General features: G+C 40.0%; 1 protein-coding gene across 1 annotated transcript; it reads left to right on the top strand.

The window, feature by feature from the left end:
* The first annotated feature begins 645 nt into the window (after positions 1-645).
* Positions 646-27408, top strand: LOC118565416 (C-type lectin domain family 4 member M-like). Its single transcript, XM_036145853.1, has 7 exons — positions 646-708; positions 862-918; positions 1302-1370; positions 1812-1874; positions 26747-26880; positions 27042-27142; positions 27267-27408. Exons 2-7 carry the CDS (start codon positions 909-911, stop codon positions 27406-27408), a joined length of 519 nt encoding a protein of 172 aa, XP_036001746.1. The 5' UTR covers positions 646-708; positions 862-908.
* Positions 27409-27498: the final 90 nt, after the last annotated feature.

A 27498-nucleotide genomic window follows, 5' to 3' on the forward strand; every position in this document is an offset into this window, starting at 1 on the left:
AGTCAACGATGCTACAGCAGCAGAGGGTGTGGCAAAATTTTACTAAACCCTGTGGATTGAAGATACAATGTCACTAAAGTCTATATGTGCGTTAAGGCAGATGAGAAAATACTTCTTGTATTATATTGTGTGTGAACATAAGTGAAGAGAAAAAGTTTATGAGATTCTTTAAGGGACTAATCTTAATATTCTGTTTTTGTCAGACAGAAAAGTGGGAGATGCTCCCATGAGATTAATTCAGTTTCTGTAAAAAGGTTCTGATTGTCACAAGACTTAGGAAATGTGTTTAACTACATACATACATACATACATACATACATACATACATACATACATACATACATACATACATACATACATACATACATACATACATACATACATACATACATACATACAAACAAATAGACAAGTTGAAGATTATTAACTTTGGTAAGTGTAATAAAGTGTTACATTTACTGCACATAAATTGATCCTTGTTGGATTTTCCTTCTGCAGACAACCTCCTGTTAACTTCTGGGTGAAATCTATTTGGTTTTGTGTCTCTTGTTTATTGTGCAGTGTTCTTATCTGTTTTCTTGTTCGTCAGAGTAATGAATACATTTATTATAAATTAAGATGATCAATACCTTGTTTCAGATATGTCAGCCAGAAGCAAGAACTTGACAGAAGATAGAGATGAGCTTAAGAGGAAGCTGGATGATGTAGGTTAGTTCTAACATTAAACTAGTAGTAAAAAGTACTTGGATGATCACAGGCCAACAAAATGTATAGTCAATGTGCAAAGTTTCACCTTGAATGTGTATCCAAATAGATTTTCTGGGCTGCAGGTATAACAATATGTGTTTATTAAAATTATAGTTTTAAAGCAGGATTCCTGGAGAGCAGAGAGGGACAATTTGACAAGTATGAACTCTGGTAAGTATTAGTTCTATTAATTAAGCTCCTTTCCAGTTCCTGTTCTTTAAACAGGATTAATCAAAGAAAAGAAATTTCAGTCTCTCTCTGCAATTGTTTTATGTTTCTACATTAGCTATAAACATGTAAAAAAAGATGAGAGGAACATCTCCCTGCCAATCTGGAGTAAACGGCACAACTGTTTACATTCTCACATTTCATCCCTCCAGGGTGCTGTGCATGTGTAACGACAACAGATGTGTGTTAATAGTGGGTGTCATTTCCTCACGGTTTCTCAGTGCCACTTACACAATAAAGCACCTAAAGATTGAGTTGATCAATTAGAAGAAGAGAAAAAGACCACTGGTGGGTGTTATTGATACGTGATGCTTGTTATATTTCAGAGACAGAGGCCAGGTCCAGAACAATCTCACTGGAAAGAGATGAACTTAAGAAGAAGCTCAATACCTTAGGTGAGCAATAATTTTAGTATACCTCTACACTATTATGTGTGGCATTTAAAAAAGTGCATTTATAATGTTAGAAAAGCGCCCCACATCTCAAATATGTATGCATAGAAATATTGTGAGCATGAACAAAATTCATGTTTCCAAGTCAATCAGATTTTATGGTTATAAAAAAGAAAAAATGATGTCACTGTTTTTGTATATTTTGGGTTTGTGATTAAACATAAATTACATCTTTTTTGCCAGGTGTCACCATATTGTTCACCAACTTTTTTTTCTTTTTCCATTTATTTTTTATTCACTTGTTATATTTTGTGAGCAGCAAAAATGCCTTTTTGTTTTTAAAGTGAGCTTTTTTTAGTGAGCCTGCACTGTTGAGGAAAACTATCTGCTGTAAAAACATTGATCCAACTGTTTAACAATGAATGAAGACCTCTTCTCTGATAGAATCACAATACCGCTCGGTGGCAGAAGAGAGAGACAGCATAAAGTTAAAGTTAAACATCACAGGTGAGCAAAAATCAAATATATATAAATTATTAAAAATGCAAAATATGGAAGATATGGAGTCCTTCACATTGTTCTGCAGGAAATTGGTCAGCTTCAGCCCTCATTGCACATGCTTTGATAGCTTACTGTAAGTAGAGCCTCTGGTAAATTACCCGTACCGTCCTCATGGGGATGCTGTTCCCACAAAAAAGGTTTCCTGAGGCACAAAGTGTAGTAAAATTAGCAGAATTCTTTCCAACTTGAACCAGGATATAACAGTCAGAAGAATTGAAAAGATGTAGCTTGTAAATTAATGCTTTTAATAAAAACAAAACAACTCAACTGGATGTTTTGTCCCATCAGCTGGAGTTTATTGCCCACCCTAACCCAGCAATATTTAGTCTCCTCTGCGCAAACGGTTCCATTTAAAGACTCAGTGATTTTGAGAAAAAAATGGTGGTACTGAAAAAAACTTTTTTCTGGAATCTTCCAAATAATCAGTTGGTATTGTCTAATCGGTTGTCATGGCAATTTGATGACCCCCCCCCCCCCCCCCCCCCCCAAGATGATACTGTTTCCTGCACTCCTCTAAGATTAGATTTTGTATATTTTTAACTCCCCTCCCAGGTCCCCACCCACCCTGCAGGCCAAGTGGGAACAGAAATGGTACCCTGTGACACATCATATTTGTGCCCCAGAGAAACAGGAAATTGTGGATAAATTAGAGTTAGAGAATCCAAGAAAATCTGATCAATTACAAAATGCTTCAAGTTGGTACCAATAATTGTGCCTCTCGGGGTTCTCAAATAAACAATTATTTCTTAACATGGTAGTTTTTTTTTTTTGTTTTTTGTTTTTTTGCCGCACTGGGACGGCTGTTAAAGCAAAATTACAGACATCTTCCCGGGGGTACTGGCAGATTTATCTGCATCGCTTCTTTTGTTCATTATTGCCTGTTTTTAGCTTGATTGAATGTTAAACTATTCTTTTTCATCCAGTGAGCAAATAATAAACAAGCATTTTACTACATCTTGACATCTTCAATGGCAAATAAAAAAATAAATAATTTTCTCCCAAAAAAGCTCAACCAGGATGGACACTTTTCAGAAGCAGAGCGTACTACATTTCATATACGAAGAAGTCCTGGCAAGAAAGTAGAGCTTACTGTCGCTCAGTAGGTGCCGACCTGATGATAATCAACAGCAAAGAAGAACAGGTATGTGAGCAGATGTACGTCTGCATGTTAAATGGACATTTGACAGCCTTAAAGAGAATTAAAAGTTTAATGGCAAACAAAAGCATACCCTACTGAGGTAAACAGTTCAACATTGGATTATATTTGTTGTGGTTTAATGTTAGTTTCAATCTGTTTCTTAGGACTTTGTAAACAGTTTCAAGATGTACATGTGGATCGGCCTGACTGACTCGGAAACAGAGGGAACATGGAAATGGGTAGATGGGAGTCCATTGACCACAAGGTGGAATTGCTCTTGATACATTTTAAGATGTTGTCTGCCTCCCTGCACTTTTATCACAATGTGAAAATTGTTTGCTGCATCTAACACTAACTGTTGAATTTTTGATACTTTCTTTCTATTTCAGCTACTGGGGCAGTAATGAGCCAAATGGTGGAACAGGAGAAAACTGTGTGGAAACAAAACATTTTGCCACGGAGAAAAGCTGGAATGATCTAACATGTTCTGATCAACGTAACTGGATTTGTGAAATGGAGTTTACTCATTGATTGTGCTAGAAATCAGAAATCATTACTTACTTTTTGTAGATGTAACTCTACACGCTAGCTTTATGTGAGGCTATTTTTGACTTCCTCATTCTCTTGCCAAATTAAAACTCAAAATATTTAAACATCAACCTTATACAAGCAACAGATATTTAAAACATATTTATCCTCTATTCAGGTCCGTTTTGTAGTATAAACGGGTGAATGTAGTTCTAAATTCTTTCAGATACTGTTCCTATCCTAATTAGGTTCCTAATTTATGGGCCTGCATGGGCCCGCATCTGATCTAACCAGACATTAATGTCTGGTTGGACATTAACCAGACATGGTTCGAGCACTGGCGATCTTGTAACAGGAAACTCTGCGCACATTTGGAATAAATGAGTGACAACTTCTCTTCAAGTTTAAGAATTTATTAACAGAAATAAAATTAACATCAAGAGAACACCACTATGAAATATTGTTTATCTGAATTAACACTATATTTCAATCAACAGACCATCTCTACTAGGCTAGTGTAACTTAACAAAACTACCAAGCAAACTTAGGATAAATAGAAGCTAAGGAACTATTTACACACAAAAGAAACAAAAATGACAAACAAAATAGTTGAAAACCATCATCAGAATGATTCAGTGTGATTTTATTCCACATGGCGATTGCACAGCTCTACCTTATGACTGACTGTAAATAAGTCAGCAAGTTTTTACCCAATAAAAACACTTGACTCTCTAGCAAATCTCTTTCAATCCATTGTTTTTTATTTCATATTGCCATGTTTGTATCACAAAGATCAAAGTTCTGTGTTGTGAAGTGAAGAAAAACAATACATGATTTAAAAAAAGTTCCACAAATAAATGTAGAAGAGATGCAGTGCATCTGAGTCAATACATTGTAGAAAGAAACATTTCACCAACTTCCACTTGTTTCCTCTTGCACGTTTCCTGGTTTGTGGCAAACATGAAATTAAATTTATTGTGCCTTTCTTTCAAAGTCTATCTTCTTGCTGATCATCCATAAAATACATTTGTGAGATGCATTAAGATGTCCCCCGTGAGCTGTGGATCTCTACAGCTAATTAGCCCATTATTATCATATTATCACACCTAAATTTCCAATTATTTTTTTACTATGTTTAAAAATAACAATAATTTCTGAATTTAGACTCAGTTCGGAAGCAAATGCACAGAAAAAGAACTTTAAACATCATGTCTGTAGCAAAACAGAAGTAGGAGTGGTCAATGATTCTCAGCTTAGATGCTGAGAAAGCATTTAACAGGGTTGACTGGCTTTATCTGGATAAAGTTCTGTGTGGGATGGAGTTTCAGCATGAGTTTAATAATTGGACCAGGATGTTGTACATATAGAGCCCTCGGCTGAAATGATACGAAATAATGTAGACATACAGGGAGCGAATATAAAATCTCAATTATATGCAGATGATATCATATTGTACACTATCAAGCCACTGATTTCTATCCCAGCATTTGTAGAGAGCCTGGGAAAGTTTGGAAAGGCCTTAGGCTACAAGGTTAACCAGAACAAATCACAAGCAATGATATTGGTTGGGGAGAGGCCGGTAAATCTGAATAAAGTTGCTCTGTTTAATTGGACCTCCCTGGGATTCAGGTACTTAGGCTACAATCACTCTACATACTGTACTTCACAATTATAAAAAGTAAATTACAGCAAACTGATCTCGACAATAAAATCTGACCTGGCTCGCTGGGATATTTTACTATTATCCCTGATAGACAGAATAGAGACAGTCAGGATGAATCTTCTTCCTCACCTGTTGTATCGGTTTCAGGTTTTACCAGTTTGGATCATGACCTGCATAAAGTGGTAGAGAACATGATCTCTTCATTTGTGTTGCAACGGAGAAATCCGATGATTACAATTACTATATAGCCCAAAGAAAAATGGAGGTTTTGGTTTGCCCAATTTGTGGAATAGCTAACTCAGGATGGGGAAACAAATTGGATTGAATTAAATAAAATCATGTGTGCCAGGCTGTTTCACTGGGGGTTGCATCTGAAGAAATGGAGGGATCTTGGAATAAACAATGAATGGATTAAATGTACATAGCGGATTTGGGCACAGGTATGGAGGAAGATTGGTGCACCTCTAACAATATCACAGGCGCTCAGAATTTCTAAGATTGAGGATTTTTTTTATCTAATAGGATAGATTCTGGTTTTAGGACTTGGGCAAATGAAGGTAATTAAAGACAAACCAAAGCAGAAATAGTATCAAGTATACACAAACACTTACAATTGTGTCTGTCAGATAATTCACTGGATATGAAGGAGATATGGGAGTTTGAGGCAAATACAATTATTGATGATGAAGAATGGGAGGAGGCATGTTTAAACTTACAAATAGCCCAATGTGGATGGAGTTAAGCTGGAAAATCAAGATGAAATTCTTTCAGGACACCATTCAGTATTTCTAGGAGTGACAAAACTAAAACCACCTACATATTTTCTGGGATTGCCCAGTCTTAAAATCTTACTGGCAAGGAATTCAAGGAGAAACTCAAACTTTGATCTAATGTATTACATCTTGGGTCTGTGGCCACCGGGTGGGAAAAATAAAGTTAAGATGCTCCAAATCTGTTTGATGGTGGCTATGAAAATGATCAAAGTTTGTTGTCAATGGCTGATGGTTTAAAAAAATTTACATAATGGAAAAAATGACTGCAAAACATTTGAACCTGGAATTGTTTACAGACTTATGGGCTCCTGTCATTGACCCCTTTGGCTGGACAAGAGTATTACTGCCTAACACATTTGTTGTTGGAATAATGACAATACTTTGTGGAAAGTGTACACATACCCATGTGGTCTGGATGGGAAATTGTTTATTTTTTTTTTTACTTTTGTGTAATTGCATATTGCGAGGACAAAAATCATTTTTGCTTGAATTAACATACACAGTTTTAAAAAAGCACACATAAATTATCATTTGTGCAATTGCTACAATTTTTAGGCATTAACAGGTTAGAGGTGGAAGAAGTTTTTTTTTTTTAAATGTATTGTCTCAGCTTTGGATGCCCTGGTGTTATAGCTGTTAAAAAGACTCTGTAAGCTTTCAAGACCAACACATCTATGTGGAAATGGGGGTTGTATTGTGTCAAAATGTGAAGAGGTTCCAGGGTAATGATTAGGCTACTTTTGCACAACTTACAAGTGAAGTGATAAAAGCTAAAATGAATCAGAGCATTTTGAGAAGAAAACCAACAGACTAAAAAGAATTGGAGAAGAAACATAACCAAAACAAAGACACTTTCATAAGAAAGGCAACTAAGCTAAAATCTGCACATGAAACAGGAAGAAAAAAGACGTGGGAAAAGGTTTGGGTTCCCCTTTCTAGCCTGAACTCAGTTGTAAAGTGACCAGAAAATCTAAACAAGAAATGTGCTTTCTTCCTCTTAAATTATAAATACTCTATGACATGTGTTGCCCTGTCAACACATAGGTCATGTTTTTCAAACTAGGCAAAATATTTGCTGTATTGACAACGTTTTCTTTGAATATCTTCCTTTTTTATGTATAGCCAACAGTTTAATGAAAGAAACTGACGCTCTGAGAGAATGAGGAAGATGTTTTTATTAAAAAGGAGAATCACTGCAATATCGCTGCTTATCGTGCTGCCATTAAGGAACAAGCTGGATCTTAAGTGCTGAGATCTGTTAAAGGAAGCCAGCCGAAGAACAAATTTCTGCTACTAATCAGTTACTTACTGCTGTTTTAAAACCAAACATGGTTCTTCAAAAAGAGGAATATGAAAAGTCTGCAACATATGAAGAAGTCGGTTCTCCTTTGTACAATAATGTTATTCCGAAGAGAGAAAAATAAGAGAGAAAGAAGTTTTTTTTTTTAAGAGAAAAATCAGCTTCAACAAAAATGTCTGATTGAAACATGATGAATCATTTTCAGCTTTGTTTCTGTAGTCAGTAGAATTACAAAAATAATAATAATAAGGGTCCATATTCATTTTGATTTACAAAAGTATCTGAGTGCTAAATTTAAGATTAAACTTAATAAAGGTTGCCCAAAGGAAATGTGTCAAAGGAATGATTTTGAAATTAAGAAACTCTCTGTTGAACTGATGTTAATGGGATTTAAACTCACTATTTAACATATTGGCCAAGAATCTCTATCTTCATGCAGAGTCATTTAAAGACTCAAAGAGTAGGCTTCCTAAAAATTGTTCTGAAGCAGTTAGAGGATTTTTGGGGGCAGAGATGGAGAACGATTTGCTGTAGTCAGTGCAGGAGGGGATGAAAGTTGGGAAAACCTTTGTTAAAAGGTGGAAAAGATTATATAAACAATGTTTTTACTTAAAGCCCCGGTGTGTACGATTTTCATACTAAAATCTTACTCACTAAATGAATTACAAACGGTGACGCTGTTCAGAGCGTAATAACTACTATAGAAGCGGTGGAGTGTCCTAATTAGACATTGTATATGTTCTCCATATATTTGGTAGCAAGTTACTGCTAATAGCTACAGTTATCGTGTGAAATGGTTTACGGCACTGTTGCCAAGTCCACTTGTTTTTTTCTAAAGTTGTTTGTTAATTCCATCATTCACGGCTTTTTGGGCTCATTTCTGAACGTGCAGTCGCTTATTTGGCGTCTACTATAAGACTTTAAACACAAGCAGAGACCTGGGCTTGCTGCTGCACTACAGACAATGAGCAGGCTGGCTGATATCCCACTGCGTACACACATAGGTTTTGTGCTGTGAGGCAAAACTTTGGTTGATATCAAACAAGCAGATGAAGTTGTTTGTATCAAACATTTTGTTTGATTTTTGGTTTAATGTGTATTAACAAACCTTTCTAATACTTTCAGCTCTTGATGAAATAATTTATCTCCTTTCATGGGAGGGAAACAATCACAGAAGTAACACAAATAAGTATAATTTATTTTTTCCATTAAAAACAAAAATGAAATCAAAGCAAAGGCTACTCTCTTTTTAATCTCAGTAACTAATGTAAATTAATCAATAGCTTAAAATGTTTTTGTAACAAGGAGCTGAGCAGGCTGGACTCAAATGACAACTCAGATTCAGACTGTTTCCAAGATTCGGGTGTTTAATGATGGTCCAAGGGTCGGTACACAGAATCAGTCAAAATAGGCAGAGGTATCCAAAAACACTGGGCAGAGGCTGAGTCGTGGCACAAAAAGGTTCAAAAAATCACTAGAAGCTCAGAGAGAAAGGGCTGGAACGCTTGCTGGAATAGGCTAGACGAACTGGCAAGGACAGAAGGGCACCGACTGCTTAAATACACTGGAGGAGAAGATGGGTTACAGGTGTGATCAATCAGGCTGGTGAAGGGCAGGCAGCAGAGGTGGGGCAAAACAAGTTGCCATGTCACAGTACCCCCCTCCTAATGGCTGGCACCGGACGGCCCAGGAAGATCAGGATGCCGTTGGTGAAAATCCCTCACCAGGTCAGGATCCAGAATATCTCTGGAAGAGACCCATGATCGCTCCTCAGGTCCAAAGCCCTCCCAGTCCACAAGGTACTGCCTCCCACGACCCCTGCGACGTACAGCCAACAACTTCCTCACTGTGTAGGCCAAACCACCATCAATGAGCCGGGGGGGTGGAGGGGGTCTGGAGGCTGGGACTAAGGGGCTCTCCTTGGCTGGCTTGATGTTGCTCACGTGGAAACTTGGATGAATTCTCATGGATCTGGGAAGGGTTAGTTTCACAGCCACAGGATTAAGGATTTTGGAAATTGGGAATGGGCCGATAAAACGAGGAGCCAACTTACGACATTCTGTCCTTAGTGGGAGGGTACGAGTCGCTAGCCAGACTCTTTGTCCAGGGTGGTACACAGGGCTTGCCACTCTGTGACGGTCAGCCAACCGTTTCTGCCGAGCCGTGCTCTGGAGGAGGGCTCTACGAGCTCGAGCCCATGCAGCACGACAGCGGCGGACGAGGGATAGGGCTGAAGGAACATTAGCCTCTTGTTCCAGGGCAGGAAACATGGGAGGCTGGAAACCAAACACACACTGAAAAGGAGACATGCCAGTAGAAGAGCAAGGCAATGCGTTATGTGCATATTCTACCCATATGAGATGCTTGCTCCAGGTCGAAGGGTTCTGGGATGCCAGACACCGGAGGCCCTTTTCCAGCTCCTGATTGAGTCTCTCAGTCTGCCCATTCGATTGAGGGTGATATCCCGAAGAGAGGCTGACGGTGGCACCCAGTAGAGAACAAAAGGCTTTCCAGAAACGTGAAATGAATTGGGGACCCCTGTCTGAAACAATATCCTTAGGAAATCCATGGAGACGAAATACATGCATTAACAAAACATCTGCAGTTTCTTTAGCTGAAGGTAACTTGGGCAGGGGAATAAAGTGTGCCATTTTAGAAAATCTGTCCACCACTGTAAGAATAGTAGTATTACCCTCAGATGGAGGAAGACCTGTAACGAAGTCCAGAGAGATGTTAGCACATGGTCGGGATGGAACAGCTAATGGCTGCAGAAGCCCAGAGACAGGTCCACGACCAGACTTATTACGGGCACAAATAGGACATGCAGAGACATATTCTCTTACATCTTTTCCTATACCTGGCCACCAAAAACGCTGCCGGACCACAAAAATTGTGCGACTGACGCCAGGATGGATTGTGAGGCGGGATGTGTGGGCCCAGTGTACGACCTGTGACCTCAAAGCTTCAGGGACAAAGAGCCGATTAGGGGGACAAGCTTCAGGAACCTGGAGACCTCTAAGTGCGTCCTTCACTCTCTCCTCAATCTCCCAGGTCACTGCTGTAACTATACATGAAGGAGGCAAAACAGAGGATGCAACCTCTGGGCTTCCATCTGGCTCAAATAGACGTGATAGGGCATCAGGTTTTAGGTTCTTGGAGCCGGGTCTAAATGAAACTGTAAAGTTGAAACGGTTAAAGAAAAGGGCCCACCTGGCTTGTCTGGGGTTGAGTCTCTTAGCTTTCTTAATGTACTCAAGATTTTTGTGATCTGTCCAGACCAAAAAGGGGTGTTCAGCCCCTTCTAACCAGTGTCTCCACTCTTCCATAGCTATCTTCATGGCCAAAAGTTCTCTGTCTCCAACATCATAGTTTCTTTCTGAGGGGGACAATTTCCTAGAAAGAAATGCACAAGGGTGGAGTCTATCATCCTTCACCGCACGCTGAGAGAGGACTGCACCTACCCCCAAGTTAGAAGCATCCACCTCCAAAATAAACTGGCGGTGAGGATCTGGAAGAGTGAGGACAGGGGCAGATGTAAACAGTTCTTTTAATCTTAGGAAAGATTCTTGTGCTGCTGAGGACCACTCAAACCGTATTTTGTTTGATGTTAAAGCATGCAAGGGAGCAGCAATGGAGCTGAAGTTGCGGATGAACTTTCTATAAAAATTGGCGAAGCCGAGGAATCTTTGCAGCTGCTTACGGCTAGATGGTGTGGGCCACTCAGTCACAGCAGTAACTTTAACTGGATCCATCTCAATCTCACCTTCTGAAATGATAAAACCCAGGAAGGACACAGTGTGTACATGGAAATCACACTTCTCAGCCTTGACATAGAGTTTTGCATCAAGGAGTCGCCTGAGCACTTCCCGGACGTGCTGAATATGGGTCTGCTCATCAGGAGAGAAAATCAGAATGTCATCAAGATAAACAAAGACGCAGACATTGAGTAGATCACGAAGGACATCATTTACTAGGGCCTGAAATACAGCAGGTGCATTGGTCAAACCAAAAGGCATAACTAAATACTCATAATGCCCACTGGGAGTATTAAAAGCAGTTTTCCACTCGTCCCCTGCACGTATTCTAACTAAATGATAGGCATTGCGCAAGTCTAGTTTTGTGAAAAAAGTAGTGTCCTTTAACAGTTCGAAGGCTGTAGAGATAAGGGGAAGTGGGTATCTGTTCTTTATTGTGATCTCATTTAGACCACGGTAGTCAATGCATGGCCGAAGTGTCTTATCCTTCTTTTCGACAAAGAAAAAACCAGCTCCTGCTGGGGATGAGGACGGCCTTATAATGCCTGCCTTAAGAGAGGAGTCCACATAATCTTTCATTGCCTTCATCTCGGGACCTGACAAAGAATACAATCTTCCTCTAGGTGGTGAAGTGCCAGGCAGAAGGTCGATTGCGCAATCAGAAGGGCGATGTGGGGGCAGAGCAGTGGCCTTAGCTTTGTTGAAAACTTCACGGAGATCATGGTAACATTCTGGTACCCTGGAAATGTCAGGATAATCCACTGGGTCATCAACAGGTTTTCTAGAGGGAGGAGTTGGAGCCAAGGAGGAAGGTCTTGAAGCAGCGAAACATGTTGTTCTGCAGTCCTCGTGCCAAGAGAGCACTTGTCCAGACACCCATTCAATCTGGGGGTAGTGTTTGACCAACCAGGGAAGCCCCAGAACTACTGGCTGTTGAGGCAAACTGAACAGGTGAAAACTCAGGTACTCTGAATGGCCATCTGGGAAAGAGAGGAGAACAGGTTCAGACATTTGAGTGACTTGGCATAACAAACTCCCATCTAGAGCATGAGCCTCAAGGGGTCTTTCCAATGGGCACAGTCCTAACCCAAGGTTCTTTGCCAAGGTGGAGTCTAAAAAATTGGCGTCAGAGCCTGAATCTATCAGAGCAGAATGGGTGACTGAACTCAGGGATGACGTTAACTTTACTTGTGGTAAAACACGAGAGGGATCAGAATTAAATACTGTATGACTCACCCGTGCCTTCTGCTTCACTTGTGAGTCAGGCCCAATTACTGGGCAGGAGATCAAGAAATGTCCTTTCTGTCCACAATAGATGCATCTCCCCTCCCTCATGCGGCGCTGTCGCTCCTCCGGAGACAAACGAGTCCTTCCAAGCTGCATAGGTTCCTCCTCTGCTGCAGAGGTGACACCAGGGAATGCAGAAGACTTATTGTTGCTGGGTGAAAAATTAAAGGATGAGCTCAGATGATCCCCCTGGACAGCTGGAGAAAATCTGAGTCTGGGCCTCTCAACAGCTTGGTCCCTCAGCCTCTTGTCCGTCCGGATTGCCAAGGAAATGAGGGAGTCCAGATCCTTAGGAAGATCTAGTGGGATCAACATACGTTTAACAGAGTCCGCCAACCCCGTTAGGAAGGAATCGAATAGAGCTGCATCATTCCAGTCGCTCTCTGCAGCTAATGTGCGGAACTCAATAGCATAGTCAGAGGTGGACCTTCTGCCTTGGTGAAGACCCATGAGGGACCTGGATGCTTCTCTGCCAGCAGCAGTACGTTGAAAAATCTTAGAAAAGGTTTCTGAAAAAACTTTTAAAGACTCACATATAGGTGATCCTCTGCTCCACTCTGCCGTGGCCCAGGCTTGTGCTCTGCCAGTCAGGTGAGAAATCACAAATGCCACTTTGGACCTTTCAGTGGGGTAAGCTGACTTCTGTAACTCAAAGTGGAGACTACACTGGGTTAAAAAGGCTTTACAATCTCCTGAGTCTCCAGAAAATCGTTCCGGTTTGGCAAGGTGAGGCATGGCAGAACTAAGTGTGTCATCACCAGGAGGAGAAGGATCCACAGAGGGGGTGGTTGACACAGGGCCGGTAACTGTAGCATCATTAACTTGAAGACATTTAACTTGGTCAGATAAAAGACGCAGTTGCTCACCCAGAGAAGCCATTACTGTCTGCTGCCTGTCTGCCATGGCCAAAAGATCCAGGCGGTATTGTGCAAGTTGCTCCTGCTGAGCTTGTAGCCGCTCACCTTGAAGTCGGAGTGCAGTGCGAACAGGGTCTGAGTTGTCTGAGTCCATGTTATGGCCAGTTCGTCCTGTAACAAGGAGCTGAGCAGGCTGGACTCAAATGACAACTCAGATTCAGACTGTTTCCAAGATTCGGGTGTTTAATGATGGTCCAAGGGTCGGTACACAGAGAATCAGTCAAAATAGGCAGAGGTATCCAAAAACACTGGGCAGAGGCTGAGTCGTGGCACAAAAAGGTTCAAAAAATCACTAGAAGCTCAGAGAGAAAGGGCTGGAACGCTTGCTGGAATAGGCTAGACGAACTGGCAAGGACAGAAGGGCACCGACTGCTTAAATACACTGGAGGAGAAGATGGGTTACAGGTGTGATCAATCAGGCTGGTGAAGGGCAGGCAGCAGAGGTGGGGCAAAACAAGTTGCCATGTCACAGTTTTCTTTTGTACTTCCTTAGATAAAAACTTCTGGTGTTCATTGTTTTTGCTGTATTGATGTTATGCCGTCATTTTAAATATGTGTATTATTATATTTGCAGTTTATATCACAGCGATTTTCTGAGGTGGTTTATATCACTCTATATGTGTTTACACAGGAGATCAACGCTACAGAGTTGGAGCAATTACCCTCGGACTTTTGGCTGTAGTTCAGCTCGTTCTTATCATTTATCTAGCTTTCCGTGAGTAACCTTGAACATTCATATTGTAATTTTCACACATAGACATGCCCAAACATTTTCCCAACACACCGCCAGTGGGTTCAAAGATCACACAGCTCCTCATTAACAATTATGTCCAAATTAATGGAGACAGTAGCTTAACAATTTCAGTACTGAAGAGTATTTGCAACATATTAATCCAATCCAACGTTATTTATAGAGCGCTTTAAACCCACAGAGACCAAAGTGTTGTACAAAAACCACAAATGTAAAAAGCATAAAATTCAGTAATATTGAAAATATAGGAAAATAAACCTGCAGAAAATTGGCAAAAATCAACGAACACCAACATCCTCTTGCATATTAAAAGCCAAAGTAAAAATATGAGTCTTTAAAGGAGGTTTAAAGATGGTCAAAGAGGAAGCCAGCCTGATGCGCAGCAGCAAATCATTCCAGAGTTTGGGACCGGCTACAGAGAAAGCAGGGTCCCCTCTGAGCTTACACCTGGTTCTTGGCACCGACAAGAGTAAAAGATCTGCTGACCTGAGAGAACAGTGCGGTACATAACGACATATGAGGTCAGAGATGTAGGGTGGAGCAAGGCCATTTAAAGACTTAAAAAACAAATAGATGAATTTTAAAATTAATTCTATAATTAACCATCAACCAGTGAAGTGAGCTTAACACGGGGGAGATATGCTCAAGCTTGTGTGTCTTAGTTAAAAGTCATGCAGCAGCATTTTGCACTATCTGTAGACATGCAATTAAAGATCCACTTACTCCAAAATTAAGTGCACCACACTAATCGAGCCGAGTGGTCACAGAGGCATGAATTACTGTCTGAAAATGTGCTTTGCTCAGCATGGACTTTCTTTTGGTCAGCTGCTGAAGCTGAAAAAAAGCTGGATTTCACTACACCTTTGATCTATCTGGCTGTTGAAGGTAAGACGACTATTAATTTTAAAACCCAGGTTTGCGGCCATCGGCTTTATAAACTGACCAAGATAATCCAGCTCTAAAGGCAGACTCTCGCCACCAAAAAACATCACATCTGTCTTTTTTTCATTAAAACTAAAAAAGATTAAAGTCATCCACGCCTTCACATCATCCAGACATTTCAGAAGAGATCTGATAGAGTTTGTGCTTTGCCTCAATGGCACATAAACGTGGCTATCATCTGCATATAAATGAAAGGACAGTACTTCCAAAGAATGGATCCAAATGGGAGCAGACAGAGAGTAAAAAGAAGGAGGCCTAAAACTGAACCCTCAGGAGCTCCATATAAAAGAGGAGCAGTGGAGGACACAGAATTTCCCAGACTGACACAAAACATTAGATCACTCAGGTAGCACCTGATCCACTCCAGCGTTACCTAGTGCTCCAAATGAGATAAAAGCATTTTGTGATCCATTGTGTCAAAAGCTGCAGTTAAGTCTAAAAGCAAAAGAACAACAAAAGTGTTTGCTCACCCATCCTTATCATTGCATTCAGGGATTTTGACAAATCTATGGCCACAGGTTTATATAATCCAGCATGTAGGCATTCAGTCTGCTTCTGCAAACGCGTGAAAGAACTGGTCATTCTTTGCAGCTCAATAAATTCCAATTTAGTTCAGTGATTGGATGCCACCTCCCTAATAACTCCAAGTGGGAAATTTCACCCACGGCTTTGTAATATCACAGATCAGGGTCAGCGAATGCTGAGGGCGTAGTGCACAGATGTGACCAACTTGCTGCAGGATCAAAAGCAGCAGACCTCCAAACTTCTCTCCTAATCAGAGCAGTATGTAGATAACTTCATGGCATTGTTTCATATTAGCCAAAGACTGGCTGTAGTGTAAAGCGCTTTTGGGTCATCGAACTTGATAAAGTTCTATACAAAAACAAGCCATTTACCAATCCATTTATATATATTGATGTAGTCCCCAGGCATGCGCTCATACATAAACGTATAAACAGAGTTGCTTTTCAAAACCGGAGGTAGAACAAGCAGGCTGGTCAGAAACCAGAAGAACCCATGCTCTGCAAAGGATTCCAACTGCAGCTGATAATGCCAGCGGAGCACCAGAGCTTCAGGACCAAACAACAAGTGTATCACTCCTAATTGGTTGAAAAACAGCACTGAACGATCTCAGATAAGAAGATCTCAAAAACACAGCCACACAAACAGCTGACATGCAGCATCATTAACAAAGATGCACACCTCAACCTGCCTAACCAGCCAAGGAGGTTGCTCCTCCTTGGCTGACGTCACTTCCTGTTTGCGGTAAGGCGTATTGTATCACTTCCTGTTTTCACTGCGTGAGCAACGGTTTGTTGCTCCAGATTCTCTCGCTTTTATCTTTAATCTCTTTGCTGTAACATCTGTTTCTAACACATAAGCACTTTTAAAACATTTTCTGTTGCTGCACATCACGCTTGGGAACTCCTCGTGTTTCACGGTTTGCTCTCTTGGCGTGGTAGAAGGGCGCTAGCCTAGCTTTAGCCTAGCCTAGCTTTAGCTCCACAATGGCTTCCTCTCCTACTATTACTTCAGCTTCTCCGTCTCTGACTAAGTCTCCCCTTATCTCCTGTTCTCTGTGTCAGATGTTTAGCTATTCCTCTGCCTCCTTTAGTGATAATGGTACTTGTAATAAATGTAGTGTTTTTGTAGCTTTGGAGGCGAGGGTGTCAGAATTAGAGACCCGGCTCCGTGCTATGGAAAGACCAGCTGATAGCCGCCCCTCTGCTAGCGCGGAGCCACATAGACCTAGCGTTAGTTCACTTAGTGGTCCTCCAGAAGCACCCGAGCAGCCGGGTAAGCAGGCCGGCTGGGTGACAGTTCGTAGGAAGCATAGCTCTAGATTTCAGCCCCCAGTTCACCACCAACCCGTCTGCGTTTCTAACAAATTTTCCCCACTCAGCGACACACCCGCTGAGAAGCCGACCCTGATTATTGGCAGCTCAATAGTCAGAAACGTGGCACTAGAGACACCAGGGACCATAGTTAAATGCCTGCCAGGGGCCAGAACGGACAACATCAAATCCTATCTGAAACTGGTGGCTAAGGATAATGTTGTGCCAGTTCATACGTGACAAAAACTGCATCAATTCGGGACGTAATGGACTGCGTTACCCATGATGCAATGTGGTCAAAATGGCCACCAACTCATGTGGTCAAAATGGCCACCAACTCCCATCACGCAACACGGCAAAATGGCCGCCGATCAAAATAAGGTTGCTATGGTGATGGCTATAAAACCCGATCACACACGACAATCTTCCTTCTTCCCTGGCTTTAGCCAACCCGAGAAGACACACACAGCTGTTTCCGTTGGGGCGATCCCACGCCACGTGTTCGAGTTTCTCGCTGGACCGAGATTTTTCGACGCAACGGTTATTCCCTGCTTTGCATAACAGGAGGTCGACTAAAATAAGTACTTTTAAATTCCCTCTGATCAAAAGACTGAGAGACGCCGTATCTCCCAGTGATCGAAGAGGACCCCGCTTTGTCTGGCCAACAAAGCGACTGTGAACCCGGAGGAAGAAACGAAGGAGCTTCTTCCCCGTCCCGCTGCAGCCTGCGGACAACTGCGCTCGTCAAGACGCGTCCAGAAAGCCACACTACTCGGAGCGCTCCGGACCAGCCCCGAGGCACCTCAAAGTAACGGGGTCTCCCCTTTTTATTTCTGTCTCACCAACAGGGTGTTTAGAAGTGCCTGGGCAGGCGTTAGAACTTTGTAGGTGTTGGTTAACACTTTTATTCCACGACGAAGTTGGAATTATTTTGCTGAACATTTTCTTTGTATGTGCATGCATTTTACAATTGATTTTTGCTGTGTTGATTTGTGATTCATCAATAACCCTGCCGTGGGTCACTGTTTCAGTTTCTTTTCCATCTTCTTCCCTGCTTCCCCCCCCCCTCTCTCTTTTCGCTTCTTCTTATCAATTTAATCTTTTTGTCCGAGCTCAAGTCGCGGGCTTTGCTTTAAACTCCCAGTTAGCTGCGCCCTCTCGAAGCGAGGCATTATCCCATCAGCGTAAGCGTGGTTACGTCATTAGGACCTCCCCTCATACGTCATCGTAGCAGCCATCTTGGGAGGGTGACGTGTATCTGAACTGTAGGGAGCTTAGCTGAACTAGCTTTTGGTAAGACATCAAAGCGTCCAGTGAGATTCCCGAAGCTGTTCTGTTTGTCAATGCTGATACGTCAAATGCCGGTGTTTTGAGGGCGGTGTTAAACAACTGTGAGTTGAGTTAAGATCTGCTAACCGCTCATTTTAATCCATTGTTTTTTGTTTTTTTTTGTTTTGTTCTTTTATTTCCACATATATATTTTGCATGTTAGTTTAGTAGTGAGTAAGAATTCCAAAGTTGTTGAATCAGAGAATTACTGTAACAGGGAATTGCTTTTGGTTCAATAAAACCAACGACTGCGGAATAGACATTGTTTTGTGTTCAATCCAATTTACAGTTGCCTGGGTATTCAGAATTCAGAGCTAACCTCCTTTGGAGTTAACATCTGATATTAATACAGAGACAATATCATTGGATGGTGATAAGGAATAAGGATTTAAACTCTAATTGCAGTTACATTGGGGTTCTCACAGCCTGCTGGATAAACCTCGTCGGTTAACAGTCCGACCTGATCATTTATTCCAGCATAAATGAGTTCATAACAGCAAATTAACTAATGCATTAGTGGTATAAATACTTACAAGCTTATAGCTAACATCACCACCATTTGAACTATATTTGTTATAGCGGAAATTTGAGTTGAATGATTTATTATTTAAATTATAATACCAAATTATAATTAATAATAATAATAAGCATATTCAACCAGCTTCTGGCATAACAATAAGCATAAATACAGTAAGATTGTTATTCACGCTGGCGGTAATGACACCCGGTCACGCCGATCGGAGGTCACTAAAGTTGGTGTTGCTTTGGTGTGTGAGTTTGCTAAAGCAATGTCGGACTCCGTAATTTTCTCTGGTCCCCTGCCTGATCTGACCAGTGATGACATGTTTAGCCGCATGTCATCATTCAACCGCTGGTTGTCTAGGTAGTGTCCTGAAAACGACGTGGGCTACATTGATAACTGGAGAACTTTCTGGGGAAAACCTGGTCTGATCCGGAGAGACGGCATCCATCCTACTTTGGATGGTGCTGCTCTTCTTTCTAGAAATCTGGCCAGATGTATTAGTTCTCCTAAATGCTGACAACCCAGGGTCCAGACCAGGAAGCAGAGCCGTAGTTTAACACACCTCTCTGCAGCTTCTGTACTGTTACCCATCCATTATCCTATTGAGATGGTGTCTTTCCCACAGCCAAAACTTAACAGATCAAAAACTTATCTAAAAGGAACAAATCATAAAAACCTAATAAAAATCAATACGGTTCACCTTGAACCTAAAAATAAAACAATTAAATGTGGTCTATTAAATATAAGGTCTCTCCCTCCAAAGACTTTGTTAGTTAATGAATTGATTTCTGATAAACAGATTGATTTGTTTTGTCTCACAGAAACCTGGCTACAAGAGGACTACGTTAGTATAAATGAGTCAACTCCCTCCAATTATTCAAATTTCCACATTCCCAGATCTGTGGGAAGAGGAGGAGGAGTGGCAACCATATTTCAGTCTGATTTATTAATTAGTCCCAGGCCAATTAATAACTACAGTTCTTTTGAACATTTAACCCTCAATTTCCCTCATCCAAACTGCAAAACAATAAAACCTCTTCTGTTTGTTGTTTTGTATCGTCCACCAGACCCTTACACTCAGTTTTTGGATGAGTTGTCAGATTTCTTATCTGATTTGGTGTTAAAGACTGATAAGGTTATTATAGTGGGTGATTTTAACATCCATGTTGACACAGAATGTGATAACCTTAGTTTAGCCTTTAAAACTATCCTAGATTCAATTGGTTTTGCTCAAAATGTGCATAAACCGACGCACTCTTGGCTCCATACTTTAGACCTTGTGCTGACATATGGCATTGATTGTGAACAATTAACAGTATTTCCTCACACCCCCAAAAGAGGGTTCCATTATAGTAGATCTTTATTGGATAATGCTGTATCAAAACTTAAAGAGTCTGTCCCCTTTTTAATATCCCCGTATTGCAGAAATGCCCTGTAGATGGCAGCAATGTTGTTTCTTCCAATTCACAAATAGATGTCTTTGTAAACGGTATGACTTTGTCATTGCGTTCTGCATTAGACAATGTAGCTCCCTTGAAAAAGAAGGTGATTATTCACAGGAAGCTGGCTCCTTGGTTTAATTCAGAGCTGCGTTCCTTGAAGCACAATGTTGGGAAATTGGAGAGAAAATGGCACTCTACACACCAAGAGGAATCCTACCTAATCTGGAGGGACAGTCTATTGTTGTATAACAAGACCCTTCGCAGAGTTAGAGCAGCATATTTTTCATCATTAATTGAGGAGAATAAGAATAATCCTAGATTTCTCTTCAGTACAGTTGCCAAACTTACCCAGAGCCACAGCTCTGTTGATCCATCCATTCCCTTAGCTCTTAGCAGTAATGATTTTATGGGATTCTTCATAAATAAAATTGATTCCATTAAAAATAAAATAATTGGCATCCTCCCAAACATGATTACCTCGTCCTCAGTAAGTGAGGCAGCATTGGAGGAATCCTGAGAACCTGCGCAGTGTCTGAACTGTTTAAAAGCAGTAGAGCTTTCTGAGCTATCTAAAATTTTAGCTTCATCTAAACCTTCTACCTGTATGTTAGACCCAATCCCAACCAAGTTGTTTAAGGAGGTATTCCCTCTGATCAGTGGTCCTATTTTAGACATGATTAATCTATCCTTGGTAAATGGATATGTACCACAGGCTTTTAAAGTAGCTGTTATTAAACCTTTACTTAAAAAAACATCTCTTGATCAAGATGAGTTAGTAAATTACAGACCTATATCTAATCTTCTTTTCTTATCTAAAATTCTTGAGAAAGTAGTTGCTAATCAACTATGTGAACATTTACAAAGTAATGACCTACTTGAGGAGTTTCAGTCAGGCTTTAGAGCTCATCATAGCACTGAAACAGCTCTGGTGAAGGTCACCAATGATATTCTCATGGCCTCAGATAATGGACTTGTGTCTATACTTGTCCTGTTAGATCTCAGTGCTGCATTTGATACAGTTGATCACAATATTCTCCTACAAAGACTTGAGCATACTGTAGGGATTAAGGGAAAAGCATTAGGCTGGTTTAAATCTTATCTGTCGTACAGATTCCAGTTTGTTCATGTTAATAATAAATCTTCCTCAAACTCTAGGGTCACTTGTGGAGTACCACAGGGTTCAGTCCTTGGACCAATTCTATTTACTATATATATGCTTCCGATTGGCAAAATTATCAGACAGCATGGGATTAATTTCCACTGTTATGCTGATGACAATCAGCTATATTTATCCATAAATCCTGATGAATCCAATCAGTTACTTCGACTGCAGTCATGTCTTGATGACATCAAAAGCTGGATGACTTTAACTTTCCTGCATTTAAATTCTGACAAGACAGAAGTTGTAATCTTTGGGCCAGAGTCTTCAAGAAATAAAGTTCTTAATCAATCACTTAATCTGGATGGCATTAACTTGGCCTCTGGTAATAAAGTAAAAAATCTTGGTGTTGTTTTCGACCAAGACATGTCATTTAAATCCCATATTAAACAGGTTTCCAGAGTTTCCTTTTTTCACCTCCGGAATATCGCCAAAATTAGAAACATTCTGTCCAGGGGTGATGCTGAAAAACTAGTCCATGCATTTGTTACTTCAAGGCTGGACTATTGTAATTCTTTACTATCAGGAAGTCCACAAAATGCAGTTCGAAGTCTTCAGCTGATCCAAAATGCTGCGGCAAGAGTTCTGATGAAAATCCACAAGAGGGATCATATTTCTCCAATTTTAGCTTCCCTTCATTGGCTTCCTGTTAAATCAAGAGTAGAATTTAAAATTCTCCTTCTAACGTATAAAGCCCTTAATAATCAAGCTCCATCATATATCAGAGCTCTGATTACCCCGTATGTTCCTAACAGAGCACTTAGCTCTCAGACTGCAGGTCTGCTGGTGGTTCCTAGAGTCTCTAAAAGTAGAATGGGAGGCAGATCCTTTAGCTATCAGGCTCCTCTCCTGTGGAACCAACTCCCAGTTTTGGTCCGTGAGGCAGACACCCTATCTATTTTTAAGACTAATCTTAAAACTTTCCTTTTTGACAAACTTATAGTTAGAGTGGCTCATGTTACCCTGAGCTATCTCTATAGTTGTGCTGTGATAGGCCTAGGCTGCTGGAGGACATCAGGGTCTAATTTTCTCACTCTACTGATTTCTACTGTTCTTCAGTCTACTGTTCTCCAGTTTTGCATTGTATTACATTGAAATGACTGTCGTCATTTCAGCTTTTAACTTTTTGCTCTCTCTCTTTTTCTTCATAGTAGGTACACCTGGTCTGGCGTTCTGTTAACTGTGACATCATCCAGAGAAGACGGCTCACCCGCTACTACCATCTAATGTAGAACAGATTACTAGATCAATGTGTGCTTCTGTGCTTTTTTGTCTCTCTTGTTGTGTCTCTGCTCTGTCTTCTGTAACCCCAGTCGGTCGAGGCAGATGACCATTCATACTGAGCCCGGTTCTGCCGGAGGTTTTCCTTCCCGTTAATGGGGAGTTTTTCTTCCCACTGTCGCTTCATGCTTGCTCAGTATGAGGGATTGCAGCAAAGCCATGTACAATGCAGACGACTCTGCCTGTGGCTCTACGGTTCCCCAGGAGTGAATGCTGCTTGTCGGGACTTTGATGCAATCAACTGCTTTCCTTATATAGGACATTTTTGACCAATCTGTATAATCTGACCCAATCTGTATAATATGATTGAACTGGATTTTGTAAATTGCCTTGAGATGACATGTTTCATGATTTGGCGCTATATAAATAAAATTGAATAGAATTTAATTCAATTGAATTAACCATAAAGGCGTCTGCTTTGACCCACCCATCAATCAGTGGTGCGCTCCGATCAATTGCAAAATGGTACAAAATAGCTTAGTTTATTTTTATTTTGTTTACAGTTCAGCTTGGATTTTATTTTATGCAAAATTCAGTCCATAATGACAAGGATAAAAGAGTTTGGTGTGGACGAATGTATATGGTCCATTCAGAGTCCTGATTTCAACCCAATAAAAAAAACATTAGGTTCATCACAGATCTGTGTCTGACCTCACAAATGATCGTCTGGAAGAATCACCACAAATTCCCCTGAACAACTTTAAACCCTGCAGGCAGTCAAAGAGGCTACAGCAGCAGAGGATGGGGCAACATTTTACTAAACCCTATGGACTAAGAATGCAATGTTACTAAAGTCCACATGTGCGTGAAGGCAGACGAGCAAATACTTCTTGATTTATATTGCGTGTGAACCTAAGTGAAGAGAAAACGTTTATAATATTATTTAAGGGACTTATCTTAATATTCTGTTTTTGTCAAACAGGAAAGTTTCTCATGTGAGACTAATTCAATTTGCGTAAAAAGGTGCTGATTGTCACAAGACTTAGGAAATATGCTTAGCTAAACAGAATGGACACTGTGAAGTTAAAGTGAAACAAAATTGTAATTTGCACACATTATGATAACTGAAAAAATAAATAAATACATACATACATACATACATACATACATACATACATACATACATACATACATACATACATACATACATACATAAACCATCAACCTTTTTTTCCCCTGTAATATCATTATTAGAAAATTCTGAAAGCAATCTGTCTCCGTAGGTAAATATAAAATTGTCAGGATATTTCTATTCAGGTTTTCAAGCCAGTCTGAAAAATCTGACTGAAGAGAGAGAACAGCTGATCACAACCATCAACAGTGAGTTCTACACCCAACACATTGATTGCACTATAAAAGGAATGAAAATATGCACTTTTATTCCTAAATTCGTCTTTCTTAGTTTAACATTTGCAAATTGACTATTTTTAAAGAATCACAATCCATTATGTTCCCCTGGAGATATTGAGACCAATAGTAAAAATGTGAGTGGCGAGAGAGATGATCTGAAGAGGGCGCTGAATGACTTTTGCATGTATGATGAGATGCAATGGATCTCTTTAAAGGTTTTATTTATGGTCGAAAGTAAGAAAAGATCATTCAGGTAATAACAACAACAGCGAAGAGTTTAAAAAGTAAATATCTTCATAGATTTACAGCTTAATTCCCTGACAGAAGAAAGAGACAAGTTTAAGATTATTAACTTTTTTATTATTAAGTTTTTTACTGCAGAAAAATTGGTCCCTGGTGGATTTTCCTTCTGCAGAAAACCTGTTAACTTCTAGGTGAAATCTATTTGGTTTTGTGTTTCTTGTGTATTGTGCAGCATAGTTGATATCTGCTTTCTTGTTCATCAAAGTGATGAATACATTTATTATAAATTAAGATTGTCAAAACCTTGTTTCAGATATGGAAGCCAGAAATAAGAACTTGACAGAAGAGAGAGATGAGCTTAAGAGGAAGCTGGATGTTTTAGGTCAGTATGAAAATTAAACTAGCAGTAAAAAGTACTTAGATGATCACAGCCCAACAAAATGTATAGTCAGTGTGCAAAGTTTCACCTTGAATGTGTATCCAAATAGATTTTCTGGGCTGCAGGTATGAAAATATGTGTCAAACTCAACCTTTTCATCAAAATTATAGTTTTAAAGCAGGATTCCTGGAGAGCAGAGAGGGACAATTTGACAAGTATGAACTCTGGTAAGTATTAGTTCTATTAATTAAACTCCTTTCCAGTTCCTGTTCTTTAAACGGGATTAATCAAAGAAAAGAAATTTCATGCTCTCTCTGCAATTGTTGTATTTTTCTACATTAGCTATAAACACGTAAAAAAAAGATGAGAGGAACATCTTTCCGCCAATCTGGAGTAAACGGCACAACTGTTTACATTCTCACATTTCATCTCTCCAGAGTGGGTGCTGTGCATTGTGTAACGACAACAGATGCGTGTTAATAGTGGGTGTCATTTCCCCACGGTTTCTGAATTTTTCATTGCCACGATGAAGCACCTAAAGTTTGAGTTGATCAATTAGAAGAAAAAAAAAGACCACTGGTGGGTGTTATTGATACATAATGCTTGTTATATTTCAGAGACTGAGGCCAGGTCCAGAATAATCTCACTGGAAAGAGATGAACTTAAGAAGAAGCTCAATGCCTTAGGTGAGCAATAATCTTAGTATACCTCTACACTATTATGTGTGGCATTTGAAAAAGTGCTTTTATAATGTCAGAAAAACGCCCCACATCTCGAATATGTACGTTTAGAAATATTGTGAGTATGAAAAAATTTCTTGTTTCCAAGTCAATCAGATTTTATGGTTATAAAAAAATGGTGTCACAGACTGTTTTTGTATAGTTTGGGTTTGTAATTAAACATAAATTACATCTTTGTTGCAAGGTGTCACCATATTGTTCACCAACTTTTTTTTTCCTTTTTTCATTTATTTTTTATTCACTTGTTGTATTTTGTGAGCAGCAAAAATGGCTTTTTGTTTTTTAAGTGAGCTTGTTTTTAATGAGCCTGCACTGTTGAGGAAAACTATTTGCTGTAAAATTATTGATCCGACTGTTCAACAATGAATGGAGACCTCTTCTCTAAGCATCTCAGCATCACAGCATCACTCGGTGACTGAAGAGAGAGACAGAATAAAGTTAAACATCACAGTTGAGCAGTAATCAAATATATGTAAATTATTAAAGATGCAAAATATGGTAGATGTCCTTCCCGTTGTTCTGCAGGAATTTGGTCAGCTTCAGCCCTCTTTGCACATGCTTCAACAACTTGCTGCCTTCCTAAAAGTAGAGCATCTGGTAAATTACCCATACCGTCCTCATGGGGATGCTGTTCCCACAAAAAAGTTTTTTTGAAGCACCAAGTGTAGTAAAATTAGCAGAATCTTTTCCAACCAGGAATCAACAGTCAGAAGAATTGAAAAGATGAAGCTTGTAGCTTAATGCTTTTAATAAAAACAAAACAACTCAACTGGATGTTTTGTCAATCCTAACTGAGCAATATTTAGTCTCCTCTGTGCAAACGGTTCCTTTTAAAGACCCAGTAATTTTGAGAAAAAAATAACTGTTTTATCTGGCGTCTTCCAAATAATCAGTTGGCATTTTTAATCGGTTGTCATGGTAATTTCATGACCCCCCCCCCCCCCCTCCTCCAAGATGATACTGTTTCCTGCAGTCCTCTAAGATTAGATTTTGTATAATATTTTTAACTCCCCTCCTGTATGTTCTATGAGGTGGTACAGGTCCCCATCCACTCTGAAGGCCAAGTGGGAAAAGAAATGGTACCCTGTGTCACATCATATTTGTGCCCCAGAGAAACAGGAAACTGTGAATAAGTTAGAGTTAGAGAATCCAAGAAAATCGGATCAATTAGAAAATGCTTCAAGTTGGTACCAATAATTGTGCCTCTGAGGGTTCTCAAATAAACAATTATTTCTTGACATGGTAGTTGTTGTTTTTTGCCGCACTGGGACAGTTTTCAAAGCATAATTACAGATATCTTCCCCGGGGTGCTGGCACATTTATCTGCATCTGTTCTTTTGTTCATTATTGCCTGTTTTTAGCTTTATTAAATGTTAAACTATTAATTTTCATCCAGTGAGCAAATAATAAACAAGCATTTTACTACATCTTGACATCTTCAATGGCAAATTAAAAGTAAAAATAATTCTCTTCCAAAAAAAAGCTCAACCAGGATGGACACTCTTCAGACACAGTGCGTACTACATTTCATCTACGAAGAAGACCTGGCAAGAAAGTAGAGCTTACTGTCAGTCAGTAGGTGCCGACCTGATGATAATCAACAGCAAAGAAGAACAGGTATGTGAGCAGATATACGTCTGCATGTTGGATGGACATTTGACAGCCTTAATGAGAATTAAAAGTATAATGGCAAACAAAAGCATACCTTACTGGGGTAAACAGTTCAACGTTGGATTCTATTTGTTGTTGTTTAATGTTAGTTTCAATCTGTTTCTTAGGACTTTGTAAACAGTTTCAAGATGTACATGTGGATCGGCCTGACTGACTCGGAAACAGAGGGAACATGGAAATGGGTGGATGGGAGTCCATTGACCACAAGGTTGAATTGCTCTTGATACATTTTAAGATGTTGTCTGCCTCCCTGCACTTTTATCACAATGTGAAAATTGTTTGCTGCATCTAACACTAACTGTTGAATTTTTGATACTTTCTTTCTATTTCAGCTACTGGTACACAAATGAGCCAAATGGTGGAACAGGAGAAAACTGTGTGGAAACAAAAAATTTTGCCACGGAGAAAAGCTGGAATGATGGAACATGTTCTTATCAACATAACTGGATTTGTGAAATGAGGTTTACTCTTTGATTGTGCGAGAAATCAGAAATCAGTACTTGCTTTTTGTAGATGTAACTTTACAGGCTAGCTTTATGTGAGGCTATTTTTGACTTCCTCATT

Source organism: Fundulus heteroclitus, chromosome 13 (genome assembly GCF_011125445.2).
Source record: "Fundulus heteroclitus isolate FHET01 chromosome 13, MU-UCD_Fhet_4.1, whole genome shotgun sequence".
Classification (NCBI taxonomy): domain Eukaryota; kingdom Metazoa; phylum Chordata; class Actinopteri; order Cyprinodontiformes; family Fundulidae; genus Fundulus; species Fundulus heteroclitus.